The sequence below is a fragment of the Megalops cyprinoides genome, chromosome 7 (assembly GCF_013368585.1).
Source record: "Megalops cyprinoides isolate fMegCyp1 chromosome 7, fMegCyp1.pri, whole genome shotgun sequence".
Lineage (NCBI taxonomy): Eukaryota > Metazoa > Chordata > Actinopteri > Elopiformes > Megalopidae > Megalops > Megalops cyprinoides.
The window spans coordinates 7283464-7307215 of NC_050589.1; the positions used below are offsets into that span (position 1 = coordinate 7283464).

The 23752-nt window shown below is 49.1% G+C and overlaps 1 protein-coding gene across 3 annotated transcripts in view; it reads left to right on the top strand.

The window, feature by feature from the left end:
• The window catches only part of LOC118780934 (arginine-glutamic acid dipeptide repeats protein-like), a 165266-nt gene that overhangs the window by 50142 nt on the left and 91372 nt on the right, over positions 1 to 23752 (top strand). For all 3 annotated transcript variants that reach the window (XM_036533715.1, XM_036533717.1, XM_036533716.1), the window contains exon 2: positions 17853 to 18316. In XM_036533715.1, coding sequence (XP_036389608.1) covers positions 17998 to 18316 — 319 coding nt within the window. In that variant the 5' untranslated portion in view covers positions 17853 to 17997. The remainder of the gene's footprint in view (positions 1 to 17852; positions 18317 to 23752) is intronic.

Genomic DNA, 23752 nt, shown 5'->3' on the forward strand with positions numbered 1-23752 from the left:
TTTTCTCTAGAGGGTTTGTTGTGCCAGGAGCACGGCTGAGGGCAGGGTAAAATGATTTTTTTTAGTAATGTCCTTAAAGGTGATTTTCAGTTTAAAGGCGCTTACATGGCTTACCTTTGGGAATTATTGATTGGCTGAAAGAAATGAGCAATCATTCTAGAAGAGGAGGGAGAAAGACATAATAGGAATGTATAGGAAATCAAAAGCTTCCCTTCCTGTCTCTGTCTGCCCATTGTAGCACACATGGCAACAGCTCTGTAGATTAGCATTTGTTTATTTACGGCCTCAGTCTGCCTCATTGTTTTTTCCACCGTTGGTTTCATACTCTGTTTGTCTGGTTTGGTCACTTGTTTCATCATCCGCAGAGTGGAAGTGGCTGTTGTTTTTTTTTTTTTGCCTCCTGTTTTGCGGTTTGTCTGACAAAAATACCAACAGGATTAAAGACCGTCACGGTGGATGTGCCTCTCCTAGTCGGGGTCACTCTAATTCATTATCTGGGCGGAATCTGAATTGTCTTTTAGTACGTCTGCAGACTTCTGCATTAGCAAAATAGTCATTAGAAACGACAGCACATAGGACTTGATCTTGTCTCATTCGAGCATGATCTCATTCTTCAGATTAATTAGGGAGATGACGAGGGGGGTGCCCTAGGCAGTGCTGAAGCTGATGACCTTTTTTGAAGTGGCAAATTAGGACTTTGTTGAAAAATGTAAATGACTGAAAGCACAACGAGGTGCTTTCGGAATGGGGGGAGAAATCTTTCTTGCCGGGAGTGGAACACAGTGGGATTGGGCAGGGTTACGAATGTAATCAGTCAGAAACCCGCTAGACCTACAGTGAGGAAATAGATTTGCAGCTCGGAGATGTGCGCTGTCTGCATTTGAGTTGACCGTGTAAACAAGAGGAAGGTCATCTCCCGTGAGACGGTTGGTCTTTTTCTGTAGCTGTAGGAGTCCTCTGTCGACTTAATCTTCTGCTGTTGTGTCTGAACGAGACAGTTGAGTTCGTACATGGTCCCTCCTTGTTCCAGACCTGTCTCCAGTGTTGCATTCTTATAATACGTTCAGCATGAACAGGAGAGGTATGCTAGTAAAGAGTGAAAAAAGATCCCTTTCAGGAACTGAGAAGTGAGCCACCAAGCCGCCTGCAGCCAGACATATTTTTCATTGTGCACATGAATTACATAGCCGGCATAAAGATAAGCTGACTTTTATTTTAATTCTTGTTGAAGCAAAGTATGCCAAAAGTAGCATAATTCACATTCTCTAAATGTCAGCATGCGGTTTGATAAACTGTGTGAAACCAGGTAGACTTGTCGTCGTAAGCCCCGGGTCCCATGCACAGACTTACACAAATCAACGCTTGCTTTCGCCCAAGGTCACATTGGTACACAGGGCACGCCCCCCTAACCTGGCGCTAACCTTTTCAGGGTTAATATTTATGAACACGCTTCCCCCTGAGCTTTATGGACTGGCAGAGTGGAAGGGCACATTGTAGGCCTGTTTCTCTGCCTTTGCCTTGGGAGTTGAGTAGTGAACAGTGTTTAGGCTTTTGCTGTTACAACTGTCTGAAATACTGTTAGCTGGGGAAGCCAAGTGTGTAGTTTTGGGATGGGAGCAGTGGTGCATTATGGGTAGGAAGCCGGGAGCTGAGGGCTTTGTGGGAAGTGACTCACTGTCCCAGGGCAGAGGAGCAACCGCCGCACTTAATGGGTGTGTGTGCGTTGTGTACTGCTCTCCGAGCCCACAACACCTCCCCCAAACAGCGCTAGGGTCTCAACTAGCAGCCACAGTTAAGAGTGCTTTCCCTGTGTGATATTCTCAGCCAAATGAGGTGTTTCCGCTCAGTGTGTGCTTTTTCCCCCCTGGTGATTGGGAGTCCTCCCGGCGGTGCAGTGTAGTGGTGTGCTGCAGCAGATGGATGTAAGGCAGCGGAATGACCTAATGGGTGAGGGGGGAGGGGAAGGGGGGGGGTCAGGCGAATGCTCTCCTGAGGGGTCACGGTGCGGGTCAGTGATCAGGTCGATCTCGGTCCTCCCAGCCCAGCGAGGTTTCGCCCCCCTCTCTGTGACGCAGTGCTGTGGTCAGTCATCCACGCCGCCCCGGCCTGTAGCTTTCACTCCGGACCGACTGAAACAGGGCTGCACCGCTCGCTGGTCAACTACACCCTCTCCGCAGGGTGAAAGCTCACAACCCGAGAGTGGTGTTGATTGAGTAACCACGGAAACGTGAAGGGGGTGGCCCAGCAGACAGGCCTTTGTCTGTGTTGTGGGCTTTAGGAATACGCATTGGCTAGTTTTATCTGTTTTCTACATTCCCGTTACCAGCATGAAAGTTTCTCTTGCTGTCCAGTAGCCATAAAGGCCTGGAATAACTGAGAATGCGCACCATAGAAGAATACCAGCAAAAGCTTAAAGATTATGTTTCTCTGGATGCCCTGTAGTGTAGTAGCAGTGCTGACAGATCCCTGAGGCTCTACAGTCTTTTTTTCTGTTTTTTTTGGGCTTGTATTGTTATTTAAGACTCTGTTATTCAGCAGTAATTTGTGCGGCAAAATGTCTCATTTAGAAAGCTACAGCTAGCTGGTTAAAGGCTGCAAGCCTTTTATCTAAGAATAATTACAGAGGAAAAACAGAAGAATAATCTGCAGTCCTCTATTTTCCTGGAGCGTTTGTCACGATGGCACAATCTAACCCTCAGCTATTGGCCTGCGTCCAGAGGCACTGTCCACTTGACACCGGCATTAGCTCTTTGGTTACAGCTCTGTGGCCTTGTACCAATAAACTTGATTTTGTTGTTCATGCGAACGCGAAAAGAGAGAAATTGGAAGTGACACAGCAAGTTTGTAATGAAAACATCGCAAAGACGAAGCATGAGAGCACGCCGGAGATGATAAACATTGCCACTGTGTTAAACATCTGCCTCCGTTACAACCAATGAACCGAGAGTGATCCCCCACCCCCCCCTTCCCTCGCTCTCGCTGTCTTTGTCTCTTTTCCGGGAGCTCTTGATTTTTAGCCTGCCGGCTTTGCTGTAAATGGAATCCTCGTCTTGCGAAGGCTCCGTGTCTTTCATCACGGGCTAGTGGAAGGCAGTGGGGACAGCTCGGGCTTTGCCAGCAGGTGTTTATTCTCGAAAGCAGAAAATGCAATATCTCTGCCATCAGGAAAGAACAGAACTGCAAGCGCGGGGAAAATGGCAAAGAAAAAGATACTACTGTAGAAGAAAATCCCCACTGTGCTCCCTTCTTACGAGGAGTTAAAAAAAAACATTGTTGCGGCTGGGTTTCATATTGAAATCTGCCTGCCTATCCACTCCACAAATAAAAAGTGCGATTTCCTTCCCGGATAAAGGTGAGGAAGATAGAGTGGATTGTATAAAAAAGGTATCCCTTCAGGAGTCTGGATTGGAGGGGGATTTCTGCAGTTCTGGCTCACACTGATTAAAGGAACACTTGTAGATAATCCTTTTGAATAAATGTGTCTGTTGTATGGGTAGGGGGGGTAAGGGAAAGGAGAAAGATTTGGGATCCTAAATGCTTATCACCTCGGTGAGATCCGCCACTCTGCTAGGATAAATATTTAATGATTGGTGTGGGGGGGGGGGGGGGGGTGCACAGTTGAAATGGAGCTGAAACAGTCTGGTGGTGAGAAATGAACCTTCTATTTATACTTCATACTCTTCCATAAAGTAATGGAATTGGTACGTTGGCCAAGGTTATTAGTGCGTATGAGAACAGCTGCTCGCTGCTCTTCTTGAGTGTGTCTCACTGACTCTGTGCATCTCAGAAGGAGGTTTTCTCCTTTAGCTGCACTGTGTCGTTTCTCTCCAAAGCCCGGGGGCCGTTTAGCAACCTCGTGACGAACAGAACACAACTTCCCTAAACATCTCTCCCGCGCACTTCAGCCGCGGTATGCAAAGTAGAACGTTTGGAACTAATAGTTTTGGGAATTTTGAAAGAACCATCAAGTTAGGCTGAGAGAATGCTTTGTGGATGTTTCATTGTTGATACCAGCAACAAGCAGATATGCTTTAGTAGCTCACTTCGAGACTGCCTTATCAGTTCATTTCTATTTGTACCATCAATTGCCCTGGGAAAACTGTTGTTGGTCTTCCTGTGTTCTTTCAGTGCTGTTAGTATAGGGGCTAGATAAAGACTACCATGCCCCCTGTTTGTATCTAAAGCTAGTCGTGTTGCTTGCTTGTTCAGAAACTGCTCCGATACCAAGGAAGTATCAATTTGTAACAACAAAAATGTTGTGCTGATGGTGCTGTTGGTCACTTTAATGTTCACACAGGGGCCAAAATCACTGCTTCATCCACCCGTTTCCGATGGAAGTGCAACTCGCCCTGTTCTGCTCTGTTCCACAGAGGTTCACGTGGAAATGCAAAGCTGTGTCCGTCATATGCAAATCTGCCCCCTTGCTTGTAACAGGACTAGTTGTGTATCTTCAATGAGTGTTTAACCCTTTAAACGCGTTTTTTGATCAACTGGAAAATCCCATCTGTTTTTTTTTAAAGTGTTTTAACTTTTTAAAGTGTCCTGCTTATAGAATGTTTTCACTTATGCAAAGCACACAACATACAGGTGGGAAGCCAGGCATTCTCAAACAGACACTCCCTTGTGACGTAAGCACTGGGTTCCAGTGAATGATCTGTCTGCATTTTCTTACATCAGTGCTCTAAATAAGAGCCAAATGAGATGTGGCAATAACATCCGTTATTGATTTTTGCCAAGTTGCCATGGTAACTGGAGTGCGCCATGAGTAGTGCAAACGAGCAGAATATTAATTACATTAAATATTAATTATGTTAATCACAGAGTTATTGACGTTAATTCCGCCTAGTTCTTGAAGAGGTTTCTTTGGTTATTGAAGAAAGGTGCACTTTGTCACAGAATACCCGTTATTATAGTACCTGATTGTGTCTTGTACGAGTGTGTCGTGAATCCCTTTGGTTTGGTTTCATTTAAAGCTTAAGAGGTCCCTCAGCCCAAAAAGCTGACCTGTCTGGGTGGTATTAATAATCACAAGAAAACTGTATTGCCACAGCATGGACGATATGACGTGTGTAAAAGAACTTCAGTGCAATTATATGCTAATATTACAACTATAGTTATAATAGTGTGACTTTGTTCTCCTGTGGATATGCTGTACATTTACATTTACATTTATTTATTTAGCAGACGCTTTTATCCAAAGCGACTTACAAAAGTGCATACAGCAAGTATAGCGACAGAGTATAGAAAATTACTGCAGACAGTGTGTTAATGTGCTGTGCTCTGCATTCTCTGGAAGGCCCAGTTTTTCCTCCCCATTCTCCCCTTTTTATGGCCTTTTGGCATTAGGAACTCATCAAGGGTTTGCCTCCATTGGCACAAGCGTCCTGGAAGTCTGCTGGTGCCTGTTTTTTTTAATGTATGCTGTTAACTCGATACGCTTGTGGCATGAAGCATGTGTGTAAAATCACCAGGAATGCTGACGCCCATCCCAGTAATTTTGCTAAACAAATCCTCTGCATTGATGGCGTGACCCACAGCGGTGCTGTGCTAAGGATAGCCAGAGTCAGATGGAGAGACGAGATGGCCTGGGTGACGTCTCGCGTGTAGTTACTCACCGAGGTGGAGCGACCCAGAATCCTCCTCTCCGCCTCGGGTGCGATGCCATGGACATCGCTGTAATTCGACACCCCCCCCCCCCCTCCCCGCAGTTTCAGGCGGGCCTTCTATTCCTGTGTTCTGAGTGGGCGTATTGTAGCAGCCTAATACAACACATCCCCCTTTGTAATTTGCTGAATGTCTGCTTGTCAGGAATGCAACTCTCACGGCCGCGGCTCTAACCGCTGGTGTGGGATTACGGGCTTCTCTTTACGGCCAATAACGACACATGCGGGGATCAATAGCGCTTAGCGCAAGATCTAATTGGTTCAGATCTAATTGGTCTCAGATCATCCTTTGCATAAAATAAACCGAATCTCAGGTTACCGAAATATTCCATGCTCGTTGAGGGGTTTTGTTTTTTCTGTCCTTTCTCTGATACAGAGGTGTTGCACTAATTGCTGGTGCCCTAGCCCCAGCGTCAGCGGCAGGGAGGGGGCGTTGTAATTACCGCGGGGACTGTTGCTATGTGATACGGCGCTGTTTGATGAGTGTGGCACGGATGCAGAGCCGTGTGAAAGGGGCGTCGTAAATCAGCCGGCTCCATCTGGCAGAGTAAGGAAGCGGTTCTTCTTTCCTTTACATGACGGCGGCCATTAGACGCGTACATTACATGACATTATTGTCATTTAGCAGACGCTCTTATCCAGAGTGACTTGGGGTACAGTTTTTTCATGTTATCTGTTCATACAGCTGGATATTTATTGAGGCAATTGTGGGTTAAGTATCTTGTCCAAAGGTCCAGCAGCAGTGCCTGAGCGGGCAATCGAACCTGCAACCTTGCGGTTACAAACCCTGCTCCTTACCACTAAGTGGAGAGTACGAAAACGCAGAACAGGTCACAGTGATCCCCACATCCTCACCTTAGTTGCTGAGAGATGACGGAAAAGGGGGGAAGTGGGGGTTTGGGGCGGGGGGATTGGGGGTTCTCTCAGCCCTGACCAATCACAGCTAATCGCAAGCACTTAAAAGCTTGATGGGTAGAGAGACCCTTGCTGTCAGCTATAAGCTTGGGGTATATACGTTGGACAGGAACAGATTTAAGGAACCGCTGAAAGAAGAAACAGGAAAAGATCAACCCTGATTCAGCTTCACAGGCTTTTTTTATTAGCTGTGTGTGTTGAGCAGCTAGGAGCAGAAATACAGACTTTCAGCTGTCTGTAAGAGTAACGCACTGCTCGTTTAGTGTATATATAAATGCGGTGAGGAGAGAGGTGTGCTGCAGCCGGTGTTTCCTCGGTGCCAGTTAAATAAAGGTGCGCTGTTTCCAGCACGCCCGCACAATGGCCCTCACTGTTTTCCCCTGCAAGGGGCCGGGGGGGGTGGCGTCATTGTCCCCTGAATCCAAACCGCGGGGGCGCCCAGTGGCTGATTTTATCCTAAACCCTACAACCAAGCAAATTCACAAGCAGTTCAATTTCACTTTTTTCACCATTGCAGTGGGTCGGGTTCTGTAGTACTGTGCTGCTGTGCTATAGTGTGTATGTGCCAGGGTGTGTGGCCCTCTCGCAGTCATGGCCTATAGGATGGGCAGTACACAACCCGGTGATTCCACAGGTATTATGAAGCGTTATGGAAATTTGCACTGTCACTCCTGCAATCGCTACCCAGCACACATGGGATTAGTGCGATGACATGCTTACATTGGATTTAGTTAATGTTTCCCTGCGCGTTTGTTGATTTAAGATAACTTCCTGTACTCTTGGCAAACACCTTACTTTAAACACTCAATGAGGCAGTGACTGACCAGGGATATAGATGTGTTTCTTTCAGATATATTGCAAGTGATCATTGGTGAAAATAACTGAATTTGCTGTATTTGATCCAATTTGGCTGTGGGTTTGGTTGTTCATTTGCCTTTTTGACAATTATCCAATTTTCCCTAGGACCTTCAATGTCCTGCTGTCATAGCATTGTCGAACACAAACTTATATGTGTTTGTGTTGGTAACACTGCAAAGACTGCAGGAGACTGTAAGTATTTAATGAGGACTTAATGGCTGATGTAGATCTTCACATGTCTAATAAAGCTTCAAGAAGTTTGTGTAGAAAGAACAACATTGGCTGTTGAGTTTGTGGTCCAGAGAGTGTTTTGAATGAGTGTTATTTTGCAGTGTTGAGTCAGTGCGGTCCGGTGAATTGCAGGGATTTTGCTGGCTGGTGATGTAGCCGGGGTGTGTCACCGTCACGCTACATCACCTGGAGAATGTTGCTCTCCATTCACATGACTGACTTTTCTCTGCTTTCCGCTTCTGAGGGGTTGAACTGGGGTGAGAAAACAGGCCGAGCCTCTGTGAAAAAACGAAATAAACCTCACTTTCATATTTATTCATCTTATTATTCAGCAAGAACGCAACCTGCTTCTTACCCTCACCAAAAAAAAAGTGTCAAAACTTCACGAGCGTCCTCAAAGCAATTAGCGATGTTATGTTTCTGCTTCCCTTTTTAGCGGCTTCTTTGTGCTGTCGTGGAACGGAAGGAATTACCTGCTCCTCCGTGCCCCCCTCTCCCTCTCCCTCTCTCCCTCTCCCTCTCTCTCTCTCTCTCTCTCCCCCCCCCCCCCCCCCCCCCCCCCGAATCGCACAGCTGCACAGAACCTGAGCGCTAGCATTTCCTGCGCGGCCCTATCTGATCTGGCAGTTAGCGCGCCTCCTGTGAGCTGGAAGCCCGGGCCCACTCCGCTCCGCTCGGAAAGGGTGCACGAGGAGAGAGCTTCCCCTCGGCAGCCCTTTTGTTGTTAAACACAAGGTATTTACAGGGCCACATTCTCCGAGCGCACTGAAGGATGTGATGTGTAATCTAATATATTACAGTTGTTTGGCATTATGAAATGATGAGAAATATGCAGGCTGCTTGCTGGAGGCAGCGCACACTATCACTCAGGGATCAAGTCTCCATTTCACACATGAATGGGCAGAGTTAATCTGCTGATCGCTACAGCGCTACTGTACGCTGCTTAAGACTGCAGCCTGAACACACACGGCACAGGCCCTTTGTTCTGGGGACCTGCCTGTGTTGTTTCTGTAAACACCTGCCTGGAAAAATATATATATATGTAAAGAAGGGTTTTAAAAGATTTTGAAGGAGGAGAATTATACTGAGGTGTGTGTGTGTACGTGCGTGTGCAAGCATGCATGTGAATGTGTGCTTGTGTGTGTGCTTGTGTGTGTGCGTGTGTACGTGTGTACATGTGTACGTGTGTACGTGTGTGTGTGTGTGTGTGTCTTTCCCAGGGTCCGTGCAGGGTTAGGCTCGAATGCTGGAGCTTTAATAGTCAGATGTATGTTTTATGAGCTGTCCGTGGAGGATAGAGGCGCTCAGATCCTGCCTGTTCCTGCAGGATTTTTATTACTCTCCTCCCCCCCCCCCCACCCCTCTTTTTTCAGTGAAAGGAAACACATTTAGAATTATATTTACAACATGCCCTCATGGTAGGCTATAGTTTAAAAGCAGCGGTTGCTCAGAAGCCTTTCTGAAGTATGATTTATGCTGCTTTCCCGCAAGCGTTTGAAAGCGCGTTGTCTGCGGTGCAGACAATCGCTCATTTGTTCCTGAGGAAAGTCTAAAATCTGACACAGGCAGACCCCCTTTTCCCAGCTCCAGAAAAAGCTCCGCACTTCGCCGTTGCTTAAATTCATCCCATGCGTAGAGGCTGAAAGCCATATGGCGTGCGTACCGTGAGGAGCTTTATAATGCATGTTAACTGTAATGTCTTAGTAAAACAGTGAGGGGTTATTCTCACAGATCGGGGCTCCTGAGAGACCCTCGTCCGGGGCCTGACGGGCGCGGGAGAGGAGGCCCTACCATAATTACGGCGGGTGCCACCCTGCGGTACCGGGGGCGGTGGTGCTCCTGGCCGAGCCGGGACAGGTCTGTGAATGCAGGGCTTGTTCGCCGGGCACCATCTGCTCGGAGGGGTCGGGTGAAACGGCAACAGGTAACTGTAAATAATTTAGTCTGTGAGCGGTCTCTACATGCTGACCTAATGGCTGAGCTGCCAGCAGGCTCCGGGGGTCAGAGGAGTCAGGGAGGGGAAGGGGGGGGAGTGGAGGCCGCGAGGTGTCCCACAAGAGCATGCAGGGCTCTCTGGCATCTCCATCATAGTACACATGGATTAGTGCGATGACATGCTTATATTACTTTTAGTTAATGTTTCCCTGTGCGTTTGTTGATTTAAGCTAGCTTCCTGTACTCTTGGTAAGTGCCTTACTTTAAACCCTTGATGAGGCAAGGGGCGGCAGTGTAGCATAGTGGTTAAGGAGCAAGACTCGTAACCAAGAGGTTGCCAGTTCCATTCACCGCTGGGGCTCTGCTGCTGTACCCTTGAGCAAGGTACTTAACCCACAGTTGCCTCGGTAAATATCCAGCTGTATAAATGTATAACATTATAAAAACCTGTAATTGATGTAAGTCGCTCTGGATAAGCAGACTGGAGCGTCTGCTAAATGCCAATAATGTAATGTAATGTAATATGAAAAAAGCTGTGATTGACCAGAGATATATATAGATGTGTTTCATTCAGACGTGTTGCGAACGATTGAACATAATCGAGTTGTTTATTTGCCAGTTTGACCGTTACCCAGTTTCTCTCAGGGACCCTCACGGTGTCATACCGCTATGACATTATGAAACAAACTCTGATTGGGTAATCGCAGTCTCTGCACGGTGTGAGGGTGACACGGCGTTCCAGGCAGGGACGGCAGCCGGCGGGTCTTCCGCGTCCGCGCTGCACGGCCCTGTCCCCGCAGCCCTGTCCCCGCTGCCGCCGCACGGCTCGGCTTTCCCTTTGTCTGCCTGTCACACAGCCCCTCCATTGTGCTAATCAGGGAGACGCCGGCACTGTTTGATTAGGGGAACGTTAGCGCGGGAGCGGCTTTTATTACCCCCATTATACACACCGCTGTCACTCCCAACATTTCATCTCTCACACCCGCTCTTGACTGACAAGACAATTAATTCACTTGATGGATGGATCAAAGGACCCTACAAGGAGGAGGGGGGGGAAAAGGAAGAGGAGGGGGAAAAATAAAAATAAATTCATAACCATATGCTAACAGGATCCGAGTTAGCGGCGCTTGTTGGTGGAGAGATCCCGAACGTCTCGGGAGAAGCGGCTGAAAGCTCTGCCGTCCCCTAACGCCGGAGTGGCGTGTCTTCGCACCGCACAGAGCCATCTCCGTTCCCCCCTCTTTTCTAGAAAGCGGCTATTGAACTTTCCGCTTTCGGTCAGTGTTCTGCGTGAATCCATTTTGCGTTGATGTGGAATGATAATCAAGTTGCATGCACAATGGCACTCAGATAAGCGGCGTCTGTGGGGGATTCCAGATACGCAATAACAATTCAATTTAGAGCTTTAATGTGCCTCCTCTTAACACATCTCTCATACCCCCCCCACTCCCCTTTTAAAATATTTTTACAATTAATCAAGTAACGCGGGGCCCGTAAAGTGTCTGCCCACCCGTAGCCTCCCTCCAGGGGTGGTTGATAAATAGGAGACAGCGTTTTTTAGAAAAAGCCATCTTTCCTATTAGGGAATCCCAGTGCTTTGGTGAAACTCAATTAAGAGGGAGATTTTTGATAGCCGGCACTTGTAGCTCTCACCGCTGCTGCTCACCCAGTGCTACATAGCCTTCATCTTCTCCCTGACGTACTGTATATAGAGGCCCTCCACACACAGTTTGTGCTTGGGGGGGGGGTGGGGGTTGTGTGTGTGGGTGTGTGTGTGGGCGGGGGGGGGGGGGGGGGGTGGGTGTGCCATTTTCTGTGGCAACGCTGTCAAAACCCATCAAAGGTTGCCGTGGCGAGCGGGGCTGTTAGAGGCACTTAGAGGCCTGCCTTGGTGGCGGTGCAAACGAGCGGCCGGGCGGAGAGTGTTTCTGCGGCTCCCGGCAGCTCCCAGGCCCGAGTTATTACCCTGCGAAATGAAGCTGCTATCGTGCGCCGGCGCCGCCTCGGGGGCCCTGGGGGCTTCTGGGAGTGCTCACCGAACGCTTTAGCAGTGTTCACGCTTAGGCCGGCTCTTATCGGGGGAAAAGCTTCAGAGCCGGCTGGTTCTGACCCGACAGTTCTGTTTGGTCTTGGCGTCTCGTTCCTGCGTTGATTTTGCGTAGTCACAACTGGGCCTGTGGTTCCGACTACAGAAAAAAACGGACAAATATGCACATTTGTCCTGTAAACTGCGGCGTGTAGCTGACTAGATGGATTTACCCAAAGCAATACTGGAGAATGAGGAAATGTATAATGGATAAGAATGTAATGGATATAATAGATGCAAGAGCTGCAGTTATAATCAAGGGTTTTGAATGGACTTCAAGGCAATTCTCCCCAGGAGTGGCTATGAGGAGTTTGAATGATTACCCTTGATGAGTTATTCTTCTGTTTTGATGATTTTTCTACCGTGTATCTTGTATTGATGTTTAGTTTAATTAACTAGCTGTCGAGATACAGTTTGCTGCCTGGTATGCTTCCTAACAGCTAAATGAAGTGTAGCCAGTCAGAATCATGCCCCTGCTTTCAGTGCTAGGCTATATTATTCACATTTGTGGTGTGGTATAGCTTTTCATAAAGTTGTAGGTGGTCAAGTTAATTATTTTTTTTTGTTTCATAATGCAATGAATGCACTACACCTAGCTTGTGTAATATAGTTTAACACAAGTGTTGCAGGTTGCCATTTCCTACACACTTTCCTCATAAACCAAGCATTACATTTAACAGTGCATTCAAAAGCACATATCTTCCTATACATCATTTCTGTCATAATGGATGATACTCAGATTTTGGTGGCAATTCCTGTTTGTGACCCCCCCTCCCTTTCAAGTCATTACTGAATGATGTGATTGATCTGAAATTATCCTTAAATCAATTACTCGTAGGTAACTCCATATTACACTTTGTATTGCACTGTCCTCTGCCATGGTATGTCAAATGAGTTCAAACTCAAATAAGTCTAATTACGTGAATTAAATCAGGTGTTTTTTCAATTACTTCAGGCAGCAAGATTAATCCATCTGTAATCAACCTGACATGACAGTGTAATGTGGTGTCCTCTTCTAACTGAAGATGCTAAAATGTCGTAGCTACTGATCCTCAGCTGTGCGATGATCAGGACTTCTCCCAGGTTCAGCAAGAATAAAGTGCGAGACTGACCTAGCTACCAAGGTGAACCGCAGCTGGTACACATGATAAGACACATCATTTGCTTGGAAGCAAACAGGAATATGTGAGCGCAACCTCGAAAGAGTTTTGGTTGTTTCGGTCTCTGCTTACCATCATCAAAGCCCTTTTCTGAATCTCTGGGGGTTTCGAGCACAAGCCAGACATGCAGGTTTGAAGCAGTACCATTTTTGTGACCAGACTCACGCTGTTCTGATACCCCCCACCCCACACGCACGCACGCACGCACACTAAATTAGTCTCTGCAGGGGTTGGCAGTTACAAGAGCAGGCGATACATTTTTCCAAAGGAAATGAGGTTGACGGGAACGCTCGTACCCACACAAACTCATAACATGGAGAACGAGACCCCAGCATTCTGCAGGAACTGAGGCTGACACTGAACATGGCTTTCCTACTGTGTGCTGAGTCAATACTGAGATAAATATAGCTTGGCAGCAAGCCTAAATTTGGCACAGTATTTTTCTTATCCTCTGAGTGTTTATGTTTAGGCTTCCAGACCAGCATTTTTTTGCACATTTTCCACTTTATCCTATACACAAAATGCACTTGAATTACCTTGAATTCCCGTGATGACTAGGCTATGTTTCCTAAATTGTGTTAATTTAGTAGAAAACTTGTGTGTGTTAAATCATGTTGCAGTTCACTAAGTTCTTAAAGCTTCTTATGTGGAAGAGAAATAAACTTATGTAAATTATGGTCTGCTAAGCATGCTCATTGGCAGTAAAGGCATTTTTGTTTTTGTGAGTATTGTATGGCGTTAAGAAATGGATTTGAATGTCTGGGTGCTGGAGAGTAGGTCTTAAGCCCCGGGGCAGTAGCACGTATTGATGTGCAATCTTTCACATGCATGCCAGTGTTTTGTATTTCAGTCCAAAGACTCTGTTGAGTGACAAGCCCCAGAACTCAATGGTGAAGGCGAAGGCCTGGGTTCTGATGGAGACCATCAACTCTGATTCTCTCTCTCCCCCCACATCTAAGAGCAGAGCAGGAGATGTCTTCCTTTTCTCAGAGTGTTTGTGGTGCGATTTGTGTTGGGGAGGGAAAAAGGGAGGGGAAAGCTTGCTTTTTGGAGAGAAACAGCGGTGGTTTGGGCTTGTGGCACAGTCATTCACATGCCTCAGCGGTCTGGCCTCAGTGCTCTGCCATTCTCCCGCCGCGCGAGCGAGATTGCGCAGTTACCTGCTGAACCCATCTCTCTGCAAGCACAAAATGGCCCTTTGATAGCATTGTATTCCGAAAAAAGGGGGGGGAAAGAGGAAAAGGGGGGGGAAAAAAACAGGAGCTTGGTTGCCGGTTGATTCACGGAAGGACTGAAAAGACAAGAGTTTCCGCCCTACGGTTTTTGGGGAAGAACAGAACCCAAAGATGGGCATAGCAGGTGAGGTAAAACCAAGGTTCACAGAGTTCACCTGCGTTCAGTGGGTCAAGCAAGTTCTGCAGAAAGCGCTTTACAGTGCATTGTGAAATGGTTGCTCTCTGCTTGCAGTCATAATAGAGCTTTCAGAAGGGGTACTTATGACGGGAACCTTGGAGAAACATCTTCAATGCACTCCAGCCAGAAGAGGCTTGTTTTTCTTCTGATGCCAAATGCATTACACAGTGATGTTTGGCAGGTGGTTGCTAGAACAGCGTGTTGGGGTCAGGATGTACATTGGATACGGAGTTCAATATTCATTGTTGGTTTTAGGTTCGTGATGACTCGTTTAATGCAGAACAAGTTCTAACCAGACCAGCGTTTTAGTGTGAGGGCACGGTCAATAAATGATCCATGAGTAATCCATTGCAGCTGTGGTTAAAAGGATGCATTTATTACAAAAACGGTTCAAGCCTCAGTACATTGAAAGTCATAGGACGGTCTTATTAATTCAGCTGCAGCTTTAAACCCAGTTCAAAAAAGTGGTTTAATTCCTCTGTATGCACAGCTGAACAATAAACTGAATAGATAAATGTAAATAAAGTCCATGTGTAGATTAAATAAAAATATTAAGCATTCACCAGAAATTCCTTGTCTGTGTTTTGAATTTGAACATTGTAATGTGACGTTAGGAGGTTTGTAAATATGTCTGAATAATTAATTCTCAGACAAGCTTGAAAGCCTTCGGGCTGGTGCTCTTTGTGTTTAAAGTGCATTGCTGCTAAATGCAGTGTGTTTCCGTCAGGTCCTTGGGATTTGCGTACAGCTTGTCACCGCAAAGAAAGACTGATCTCACACTCTTCCTCTGGCTCAGTGGAATCTATTCTGCCTCTTTTGATCTCTGAAAACCTGTCTAAATGTTTTTTTATCACTAAATCGTTCTTCTGATTGTGCGATCGTTTGGAGAATCTGCGGTCTCTTAAAAATGGCCGCTTTGATTCTGATTGGCAGTTTGATTTTTTTTTTTCCAGCCCTCGAAATGATTCTGTATTGCTTGCAGATTCTCGTTGTTGTCCGTGGTTTTGTAATATGAAATATGCAGACTGTTGATGACCGCAGTGATGAAGTAGACCGCCCCGCCAGAGGGGGAAAAAAAAACTTGCAGCTTGAAATGTTAAATTTAGCCTCTCTCTAAGTATTTGCACCAGCACTGATGGCTTGTTTATTTATCTGTAGCTAAGTGTTTCGATGAGTGTAGAACTCGTGTTGGGATAGTCCGGGTTAGAGGAGAAAATGAATAAATAGTGATAAAAACAGATGGAGAGGGCTAGAGATGCTCTCTGTAATGGAAACCCGCTGTGCTGTTCATTATTGAGACTTGCTAACAGGGAGGCCGCCCCTGTGGGCCGGGAGGCAGAGGGCCTGTCGCTAACGCGCCTCCCAGAGAGGAGTTTGTTTTATTTAAACGGCAGCGGCTTGCACCTCCCGACTTCGTGGCGGAATGTAAGTGGGTGAAATGAGGTGCTGTCGGCAGAGCCCCCGGAGGCCCTCGAGTGGTTGCCGAATCTCCCCCCCCCACCCCCCACCCCCTCCCTCTGAGCAGAGCTGCTGGCTCACAGGCTCCTGTTCTGGGATCAGAGACGCTGTAACCCCTAGCCTCTCTCACCCGGTCGCCATGCCGCTCATCTGGGGTCGCGACCCTCACCAGTGGGGCATGAGGGGGGCTTGAGGTGGGGGCTCGGCTTTAACAAGGGGTGGGTTGCCGAAAGCATCACTCATCAAGCGGTATGTGGGTTTGGATGTAAAGGACACTGTCTGGATGCTGTTCCTTACAGTCCCCGATTTCCAGCACAGGAAAGGTATATAAACCCAGATACTATCCTCTTCCCAAACATCCCGACCCATTTAATGTCACACTTGTTTTGAAAAGCATGCGGTAAGCGCTTTTGCGTATGGCGAACCCCGCTGGTATCGCAGCCTTTTTAATATCGCTTATTGTATATATGCATGCCATACAAACGGCACAGGGCGTCGTTCAGGACAGCGGAGGAACAGGGGCGTCCCAGTGGCCGCGGCAGCAGCAGCTCATTGGCGGGTGATTAATAGCGCTGTGCCCGCCGAGCTCCGATCGGGGGAGCATAGCCTGCGCTGTGCGTGGCGACACAAGCAGCTGCCCTGTCAGTTGGTGTCTGTTCTGGAGATGACAGGCTGCCAGTGAGGAGTGCTGTTGTCAACTGCGCCGATGCCCCTGCCAAAACCCCCCCCCCCCCCCCCCGCCCTCTGTCTAACCTCCCCCCATAAACAAATCTTTTGTTTGACACACCTCTCCGTTCCCCCTGCCTGTCTGCTTCCCCTCCCCCCTCCTTTCGCTCGCCGTTTGCGCTTGGATCTCTGGCTCCGGCCTTGCGTTCAAAGCCGACGCCTCCGCTGATCTGATAAGGAAATGAAAGCGCTGACCTTGGCCAAGCGAGTGAGAGCGCCTCGCCCGTTAGCCGGCCGCGGCAGCGTGACGCTGTTTCGCCCTGCAGAGCATTGCTCTTTGTGAGGTAGTGGCCCGGCCGTCCCTTTTCATTAATGACGACTCGGGAAAGGGGGCAGGGCTAACAGGCCGCGCTGTTCGGGAGGTTAAAGGCAGATTTCACCGTGTGCTGCCGTCTCTGCCTCGGCTCGACCCGGTTCAGTTCACGTTTGGGAGGGGAGAATCCGTTTGGATTTGGGAGGGGTGGCAGTGTAGCGTAGTGGTAAGGAGCAGGTCTCTTAACCGAAAGGTTGCCAGTTTGATTCCCCACTGCAGCACTGCTGTTGTACCCTTGGACAAGCCATTTAATTGCCTCTAAATAGTAAATATCCAGCTGTATAAATGGATAACATGTAAAACCTATAACCTATGTAAGTCACTCTGGATAAAAGCATCTACTAAATGGCAATTATGTAATGAAGGAAAAGAAATGCATAACCCAGGGTAATGTCTCTGCACAGGGTGTAGTCGGCTGGACTGGGATACATAACCGAAATCCCCCAGTGTCCCCCATGGCTTGGGGCTCATTTTAAGTCCCGACAGCCATGCAGAGGCCACGGCCTCATGCGTAGCGTTTGGAAGGGGGAAATAATACACGGAAGCGGGATGAAGTCGGCCGAAACGGTGACAAAAAGAATCCCATTGCCCTGTAAGCCTAATATCCTATAAGGCTCGCCGCGGTACCTATTTGGAGATAATACAAGAGGGGGGAATCTTGTTTAGGTCCTCGTGCAGGGAAAGCATTCTCTCATCCCGCTGGTAAGATGAGCAGGGGGAACAGGGCTAGCCGCGTCAAGCCGGTGTTTATTTGATAGGGGCCTGCCCCGAACGCGGCCGAGGACACGCGCCCGAAGACAGCGCGGGGCGGATCGGTGATGCATTGCCCCCGCCGACATTCAGCGCCGTTAACCGCCCCTGATGGATTAGCCTGATTGGGCGCAGGCTGTATCCCAGGCTTCCGCGGCTGCGGTTTCCCTGCTACTGGTGCTTGTCTGTGTTGATTACGGTAGGGGGAATTGAGCGGAATTACCTATTAAATCTTTATCCCCCTCATTCCTCTTCAGTTTGAGAGACTTGTCGTGCTGTAAGCAGTGACAGCGTGTATTGCGTTTGCTAATATCATCTCTCTCTTTGTCCTCTGCTGTCCGCAGCTCTTGTGAAACACCGGGGTTGTTGGTGAGGCTGAATTTTTCCTGCATTTGAAGTGGTAAATTCAGAAGACTGAAGCCCAGGCTCACAGTCTACCTTTCACGGAGGCCCAGCCGTGAGAGGACAGAGCAAGGCACCTGGCGAATCATGACAGCCGACAAGGACAAGGACAAGGAGAGGGACAGGGACCGGGACCGGGACAGAGACCGGGACAAACGGGACAAGGCCCGGGAGAGCGAGAGCTCGCGGCCCCGCCGCAGCTGCACGCTGGAGGGCGGCGCCAAGAACTATGCAGAGAGCGAGCACAGCGAGGACGAGGACAACGACGCGGCCAGCGCCACCACCGAGGAGTCCAGCAAGAAGAGCAAGAAGAAGCTGCCCAAGAAGAAGTCCCGCTACGAGCGCACCGAGAACGGAGAGATCACCTCTTTCATCACGGAGGACGAGACTGTTTACAGACCCGGCGGTGAGTGCTGCCTTCAGCACACACAATGTAACACATACACATGCGCGCACACACACACGCACGCACACAGAGAACGGAGAGATCACCTCCATCATGGAGGACTGTTTACAGACCGGACAGTGCACACACACCACATACACACATTCTCTCTCACACACACTCACGCACACACTCACACTCAGTACACCACAAACACACACATGCATAATGCACACACAGACACACAGGAAATGCTGCTCTGAATCCCATATTTCTTTCAGTCTGTGGAAATTTCCCATGTCCACCTGCTCAGTGGAGACAAAGTCTGTGTGAGAACTGTCTGTGTGTGAAATCTGCTCCGGATTTGTGTCTGCTTTGCCCTGACTCAACGTCCTGCTTTCTTGGAATTGAGAGTCCCCCCCGTCACTTGTGCAGCACCTGTTTTTATGATAATTAAATTAAATCAGATAACCCGTTTTATCAGATGTCCCTGTGCTTTTAAAACAAAACAAAACCACGATAAGGATCTCTGCTTATGATCCAGTTTAAACAAAGGCGAGTCCATGGAAAGCACTAGCTATTATCTGATTTTAAACCTGAATGCCAAAGCCTGGCATCTAAAACGGCCTGAAACTGTGACAGTCTCGGTCTGACAAATCCCGGACGTACATCACGGCTGGCGCTGGTTTTCACCAAGTCCTGTCATAAGCAGCTTTGACCAGATCAGACATTATAAACGGCATGTATTGCTCAAGTTGATTTGCTTTCAAGGGCAGATAATAGCAGTGCTGCCTCCTGGCAGAGAGAGGAGAGCGTTATATCTGGGGACGCTCCGTGGTGCCCTATCAGGACTTTATTATTATTACTGATGCAGACGGAGGCAGAGAGCAGCAGTAACCTTTTCCCGAGCTGTAAAAACGCAGGCCGCCTCCTCTCAAAGCTCCTCCGAATCTCAGTGCCTCAGACCGGGGTTGGGTGTTCGGGATAGGGGGTGGGTGGGGGGGGGGGGGGGGAGAATGTCAGTGCGTGAGCGAGAATCCGAGCGGCGTCTGCAGCCTGCGCCTGCAGGCCTAAATCACGATGGTCTCCTTTTCCATTTGTCTAGGAAAGGTCAAGTATGAGTGCGGTCACAATGCTTAGCTTTCTTATGCGAAGAAAATTACAGCCAGTATACCCCCCCCCCCCCCTCCACCCCCCACCCCTGCCACCCTCCACCTTGCTTAACTCTTCAGAGAGATGCACTACAGTCAGGCGAGGTATGTGAAATTAAAGGTGCATTAAAGATGCATTAGAGCACAATGAATCTGGATTGGATTACTTAATTGATGTTATGTTTTCCTGCTGCGTGTTAAGGGCACCTGCACACCTACTATACAGAGCAGTACAAGGGTGTACTTTGGCTCTGTGAAGCTGATGAACCCAGAATAAAAACACACAAAAAATAAACATTTACTTTTGGGGAATGTTGTAGGTCTTTTAGTCGTGATGTAGAAGTTGATAGGAATTTGAATACATTGCTCTAAGCTTAAAATAGGACGAAAAGTAAAGATTGTTAAAGATGGATACATTACATTATTGGCATTTAGCGGACGCTCTTATCCAGAGCAACTTACACATTGTCTATTTATACAGCTAGATATTTACTGAGGCAATTCTGGGTTAAGTACCTTGCCCAAGGGTACAGCAGCAGTGCCCTGGCAGGGAATTGAACCAGCAACCTTACCGCTATGCTACACTGAAGCTGAAGAGCTGAATTGTTGTCATTGTGTTGGAGGGGAGCGTGGTGTGTGGGATGGAGCCCGGCTCCTGGGATGTTGCAGTGAGGTCGCAGACAGCGAGAGGTGCGGTGAATTCGGGTCGGTGCAGGAAGTGCCAGCCCGGTGACGGGCACAGAAAGGCAGGATGTGAGGCGCCGCGTAGGTGTGCAGAGAGCAGGAACTTGATCTTTATCACAAGACACGTGCAGTGCGTTGGGGCGGCAGTGAAACATAGTGGTTGAGGAGCAGGGCTCGTAACCGAAAGGCTGCCAGTTCGATTCCCCGCCGGGGCACTGCTGCTGTACCCTTGGGCAGGGTACTTAAGCTACAGTTGTGAGTTAATATCAGTAAATATCCAGCTATATAAATGGATAACATTATAAAAAGCTGTCGATGATTTAAGTCGCTCTGGATAAGAGCATCAGCTAAATGCCAATAATGTAATGTGATGGTGTGCAAGCCACGTTCACACGTGCGAGGCACAACCTAGTGAGGCCTGAGGTTTCCAAGGCCTTGTGCAAACACCAAATGTGCGAGAGCGAGAGTGATCTGACACATTTAGGGTGTCATCAAGTGATAATCATTTCGCTGTTTCGTCTGCTTCTCTTTTTCGTTCGGCCCCAGTTGCATTTGCTGCCTGCCTGTGTGTGTGTAGTCACATGCTGTGTGTGTTAAGAGCAGTCCATAGGTTTAAGTGTGGGTAACGAGCTTAAAGGCCTGTCATTCTAACCGCTGAGACGCTCCATCTTGTGATGTCCCGTCTAAAGCCTTCAGTACTATTAAATGCATATTGATTTCGGTCGTCAAATCCCTTGTTTTTTTTTGTGTGGGTTCCTCATGTTCGGCTTGCTGCGTGAGAGTGGTAGTTTGTCTTTTGTCGTCGTTTGCTGAGGCAGCCCTGCAATCAGATCTGATTTGAGTGGCTTAAGCAGGCACAAAGCCTGGATTGGATTATGCTTTGCTAAATGTTAAATCCTTTTATTTTCGTCTAGCGACACACAATGTATAAAACTGACCACTCCCTGCCGAGGCGAAAGGCCGACAGAGACGGGACCGAAGCCTCGCTCGAAACGCTTGCGCCTTTAGACTGAACGTTACAAACGTGCAGAATCGTTTTTAAGGACAGCCGGAGAAGCACGCAGATGCCGTCCTCACAGCTTGCCTGTCTGGCCGCGTAGCTGTGCCTCTCTGAAGGAAAGCGCTGGAGCGCCTTCGCGGGCAGCTTAGCGCGCAGTGATTGGCTGCAGGGCTGCAGCAGATGCGTGTCTGTGGCGGGCTCGGAGGTGGCGCGTGTCTCGGCGCCGGGGAGAGCAGAGAGGCCGTTTGTATTGCGGGCGGGTCGGGCAGGAAGAGCCGGACGGCCAGGGCGATCGATCGGGGGCCTTTGAACAGAGCTTCCTCCTGTCCGCCCCCCCCCCCCCCCCCCCCGGTGCAGCTTTGCGGATATACGCCGCGCAGAGCCAGATTATGGATCTGCAGAGGAGATTATAAGCACGCAGACCGATGGAGATCAATACGCTGGACCCCCCAGCGCACGTTACACCAGAGGGGGCCTGTCCTCTCTCCTCAGCCCCCCCCCCCCCCCCCAGCCCCACCCCCCCTCGAGGCTCCGGGCTCGGAGAGAAGGGCCCCCTCTCCGCTGTCCTCTCTCCTCAGCCCCCTCCCCCTCGCTCCGCGGGCTCGGACAGAAGTGCCCCCATTAGCTGTCCTCTCCCCTTAGCCCCCCCCGGCTCCGGGCTCATAGAGAAGCGCCCCCTCTCCGCGGCGTCTCTGGGGACGCCTCCCTCCGCGCCAGCCACTCGACTCCCTTTTCTCTTCCCATTAAGCCCCCTGGAATAAAGAGAGCGGCGCGAGTGTGGTCAATCACCAATATTATCACCCCCGAGCGCTGCTGGATTAAATGAGTCTATATTTACGGTGGCAGGGCCATTCCGGGAGGTCCGTATTCCTTTTCGCCCGCCCTGTTCAGAGGCACCGGCAGGTTTTCTGGCTGCGCGGTTTTGACGGATCCCCCCAGCCATGCTCAGACCCTCCAGACGTTCCCCGCAGGGTGGCCTCCCTGCGCCTTCCCAGTGGTCTGCGGGTGTCTGGGCAGCTGTCGTCTAATTACACAGCCTCCCAGGACCCCATGTTGTTGTCAGCAGCACAGGAGGGCGGTCGGGCTGCTTGGCCCTGTGTCCGGTTCAATCGCTCACAGACACAGACACAGACACAGACGGCACACACTGAATCTCAAGTGCAGTGGCATTTTTCACCCTGCTGGTCAAATGGCAGAACACAGAAGTTGTTCTTGCAGTGGTGCTGTTATAAAGCAGATACACGCTACCCAGCGATAGCCGTCTGTATGAAGTCACTGCACTTTTACAAGAACAAATAGCCTAATTAGGCTGCTTGTATCAACAGTTCAAATGTTTGGCATTTAGAGTTCCTGATTTTGAGATGGAACGCAAACAATGACTGTTTAGTAAAGTCTTTTACCTCAGGCTACTGTATGCTGAGAGTAGGGGGGGAAAAGCAGCACAAAACCTTGTCAACTGTCACCAAACAGTAGAAAATATTCCACTATACATAATTACCCATCTCCTGGCCACCCTTCTTGTATTTGTATTTCTGGTTGTCGGTTTGTAAAGTAAAGGGTTGCTCTCTGTTTCTGTGCGTGATGCTGTAGCGTGCTGTGTTAACCAGCTTCCCTGTGCTGGAGTTGAACTCGCAGCTCCCCTGGTGTCACAGGCCCCACGTCACTGAGGCCAGTCATTAGGGTAATGGCAGGACAGGCAGATGACAGGGCTTCCCTTCTGCCGAGCGAAACGTTTATCAGCCGGCTGAGCTCTGCGCTGCCAGACCCCCCGGGCTGTCGAGAGGCGTCCGCCTGAAGGCCGCATTAATGTTGCAAGAGGGGTCGTTTTTCAGTTTGTTTTTCGACTGGGATGAGAGCGAGGTGTTTCCACAACAGCAACCTTGACGCAGACAGCAGACAGCAGCAGTAGGAACAAGGTTGCCTTCTGCATGAGCTATTGTGCTGCTTCCACACTAAATCCACCTCCCTCTGCCCAACACCAGCACACCTTTACATTCATCTTATTACCAGCTGCTTTTACATTAGCGCCGTTTTGCCAGGGGGAATGAGGAAACCACAGGTCTGACACTGGAAAGAAGCCCCTCCCCTCCTCTTTTTTTTCCCAGGCTGAGCCCCACCCGTCTAGCGAGACGTCTGACATCAATCGCACCCAGCTGAGCTGCTCCGCACACTCCCGTCGCCGTCGCCGGTTAGCATTCGGCGGCACAATGGGAGAGCTTTACACCATGATGTATGGTTAGCCATATTTGAACAGGGCGGTTGGACGTGCGCCAAGCTGGGAACTCAAAACAAGGTTCCGTATTTTTAAAACAAGTCGGTCCGCCACGCTGCGCCGTGGGAAGGCCCTGAAACGGCTTTTGTTGGAACCGAACCACCCGGCGTTCGTGGATGAGAGAGAGTCGCTGCCGCTGCCGCCCGTCAGAGGGCTTCTGTTCCTCTCCCCAGAGGCAGTCGGCTGTCATAATTTGCCATTAGCGGGTGGTTCAGAGGTTTTACGTAGCTAATCTGCTCTAAAGTATTCGCTTCGTCTACGGGGTGGGGGGGTAGGGGGTGCGTGTTACCTCGCGAGCGTGAATAATTTCAATGTGAAGATGACGGGGTGAAGCAGGTGCGGAATGGGTT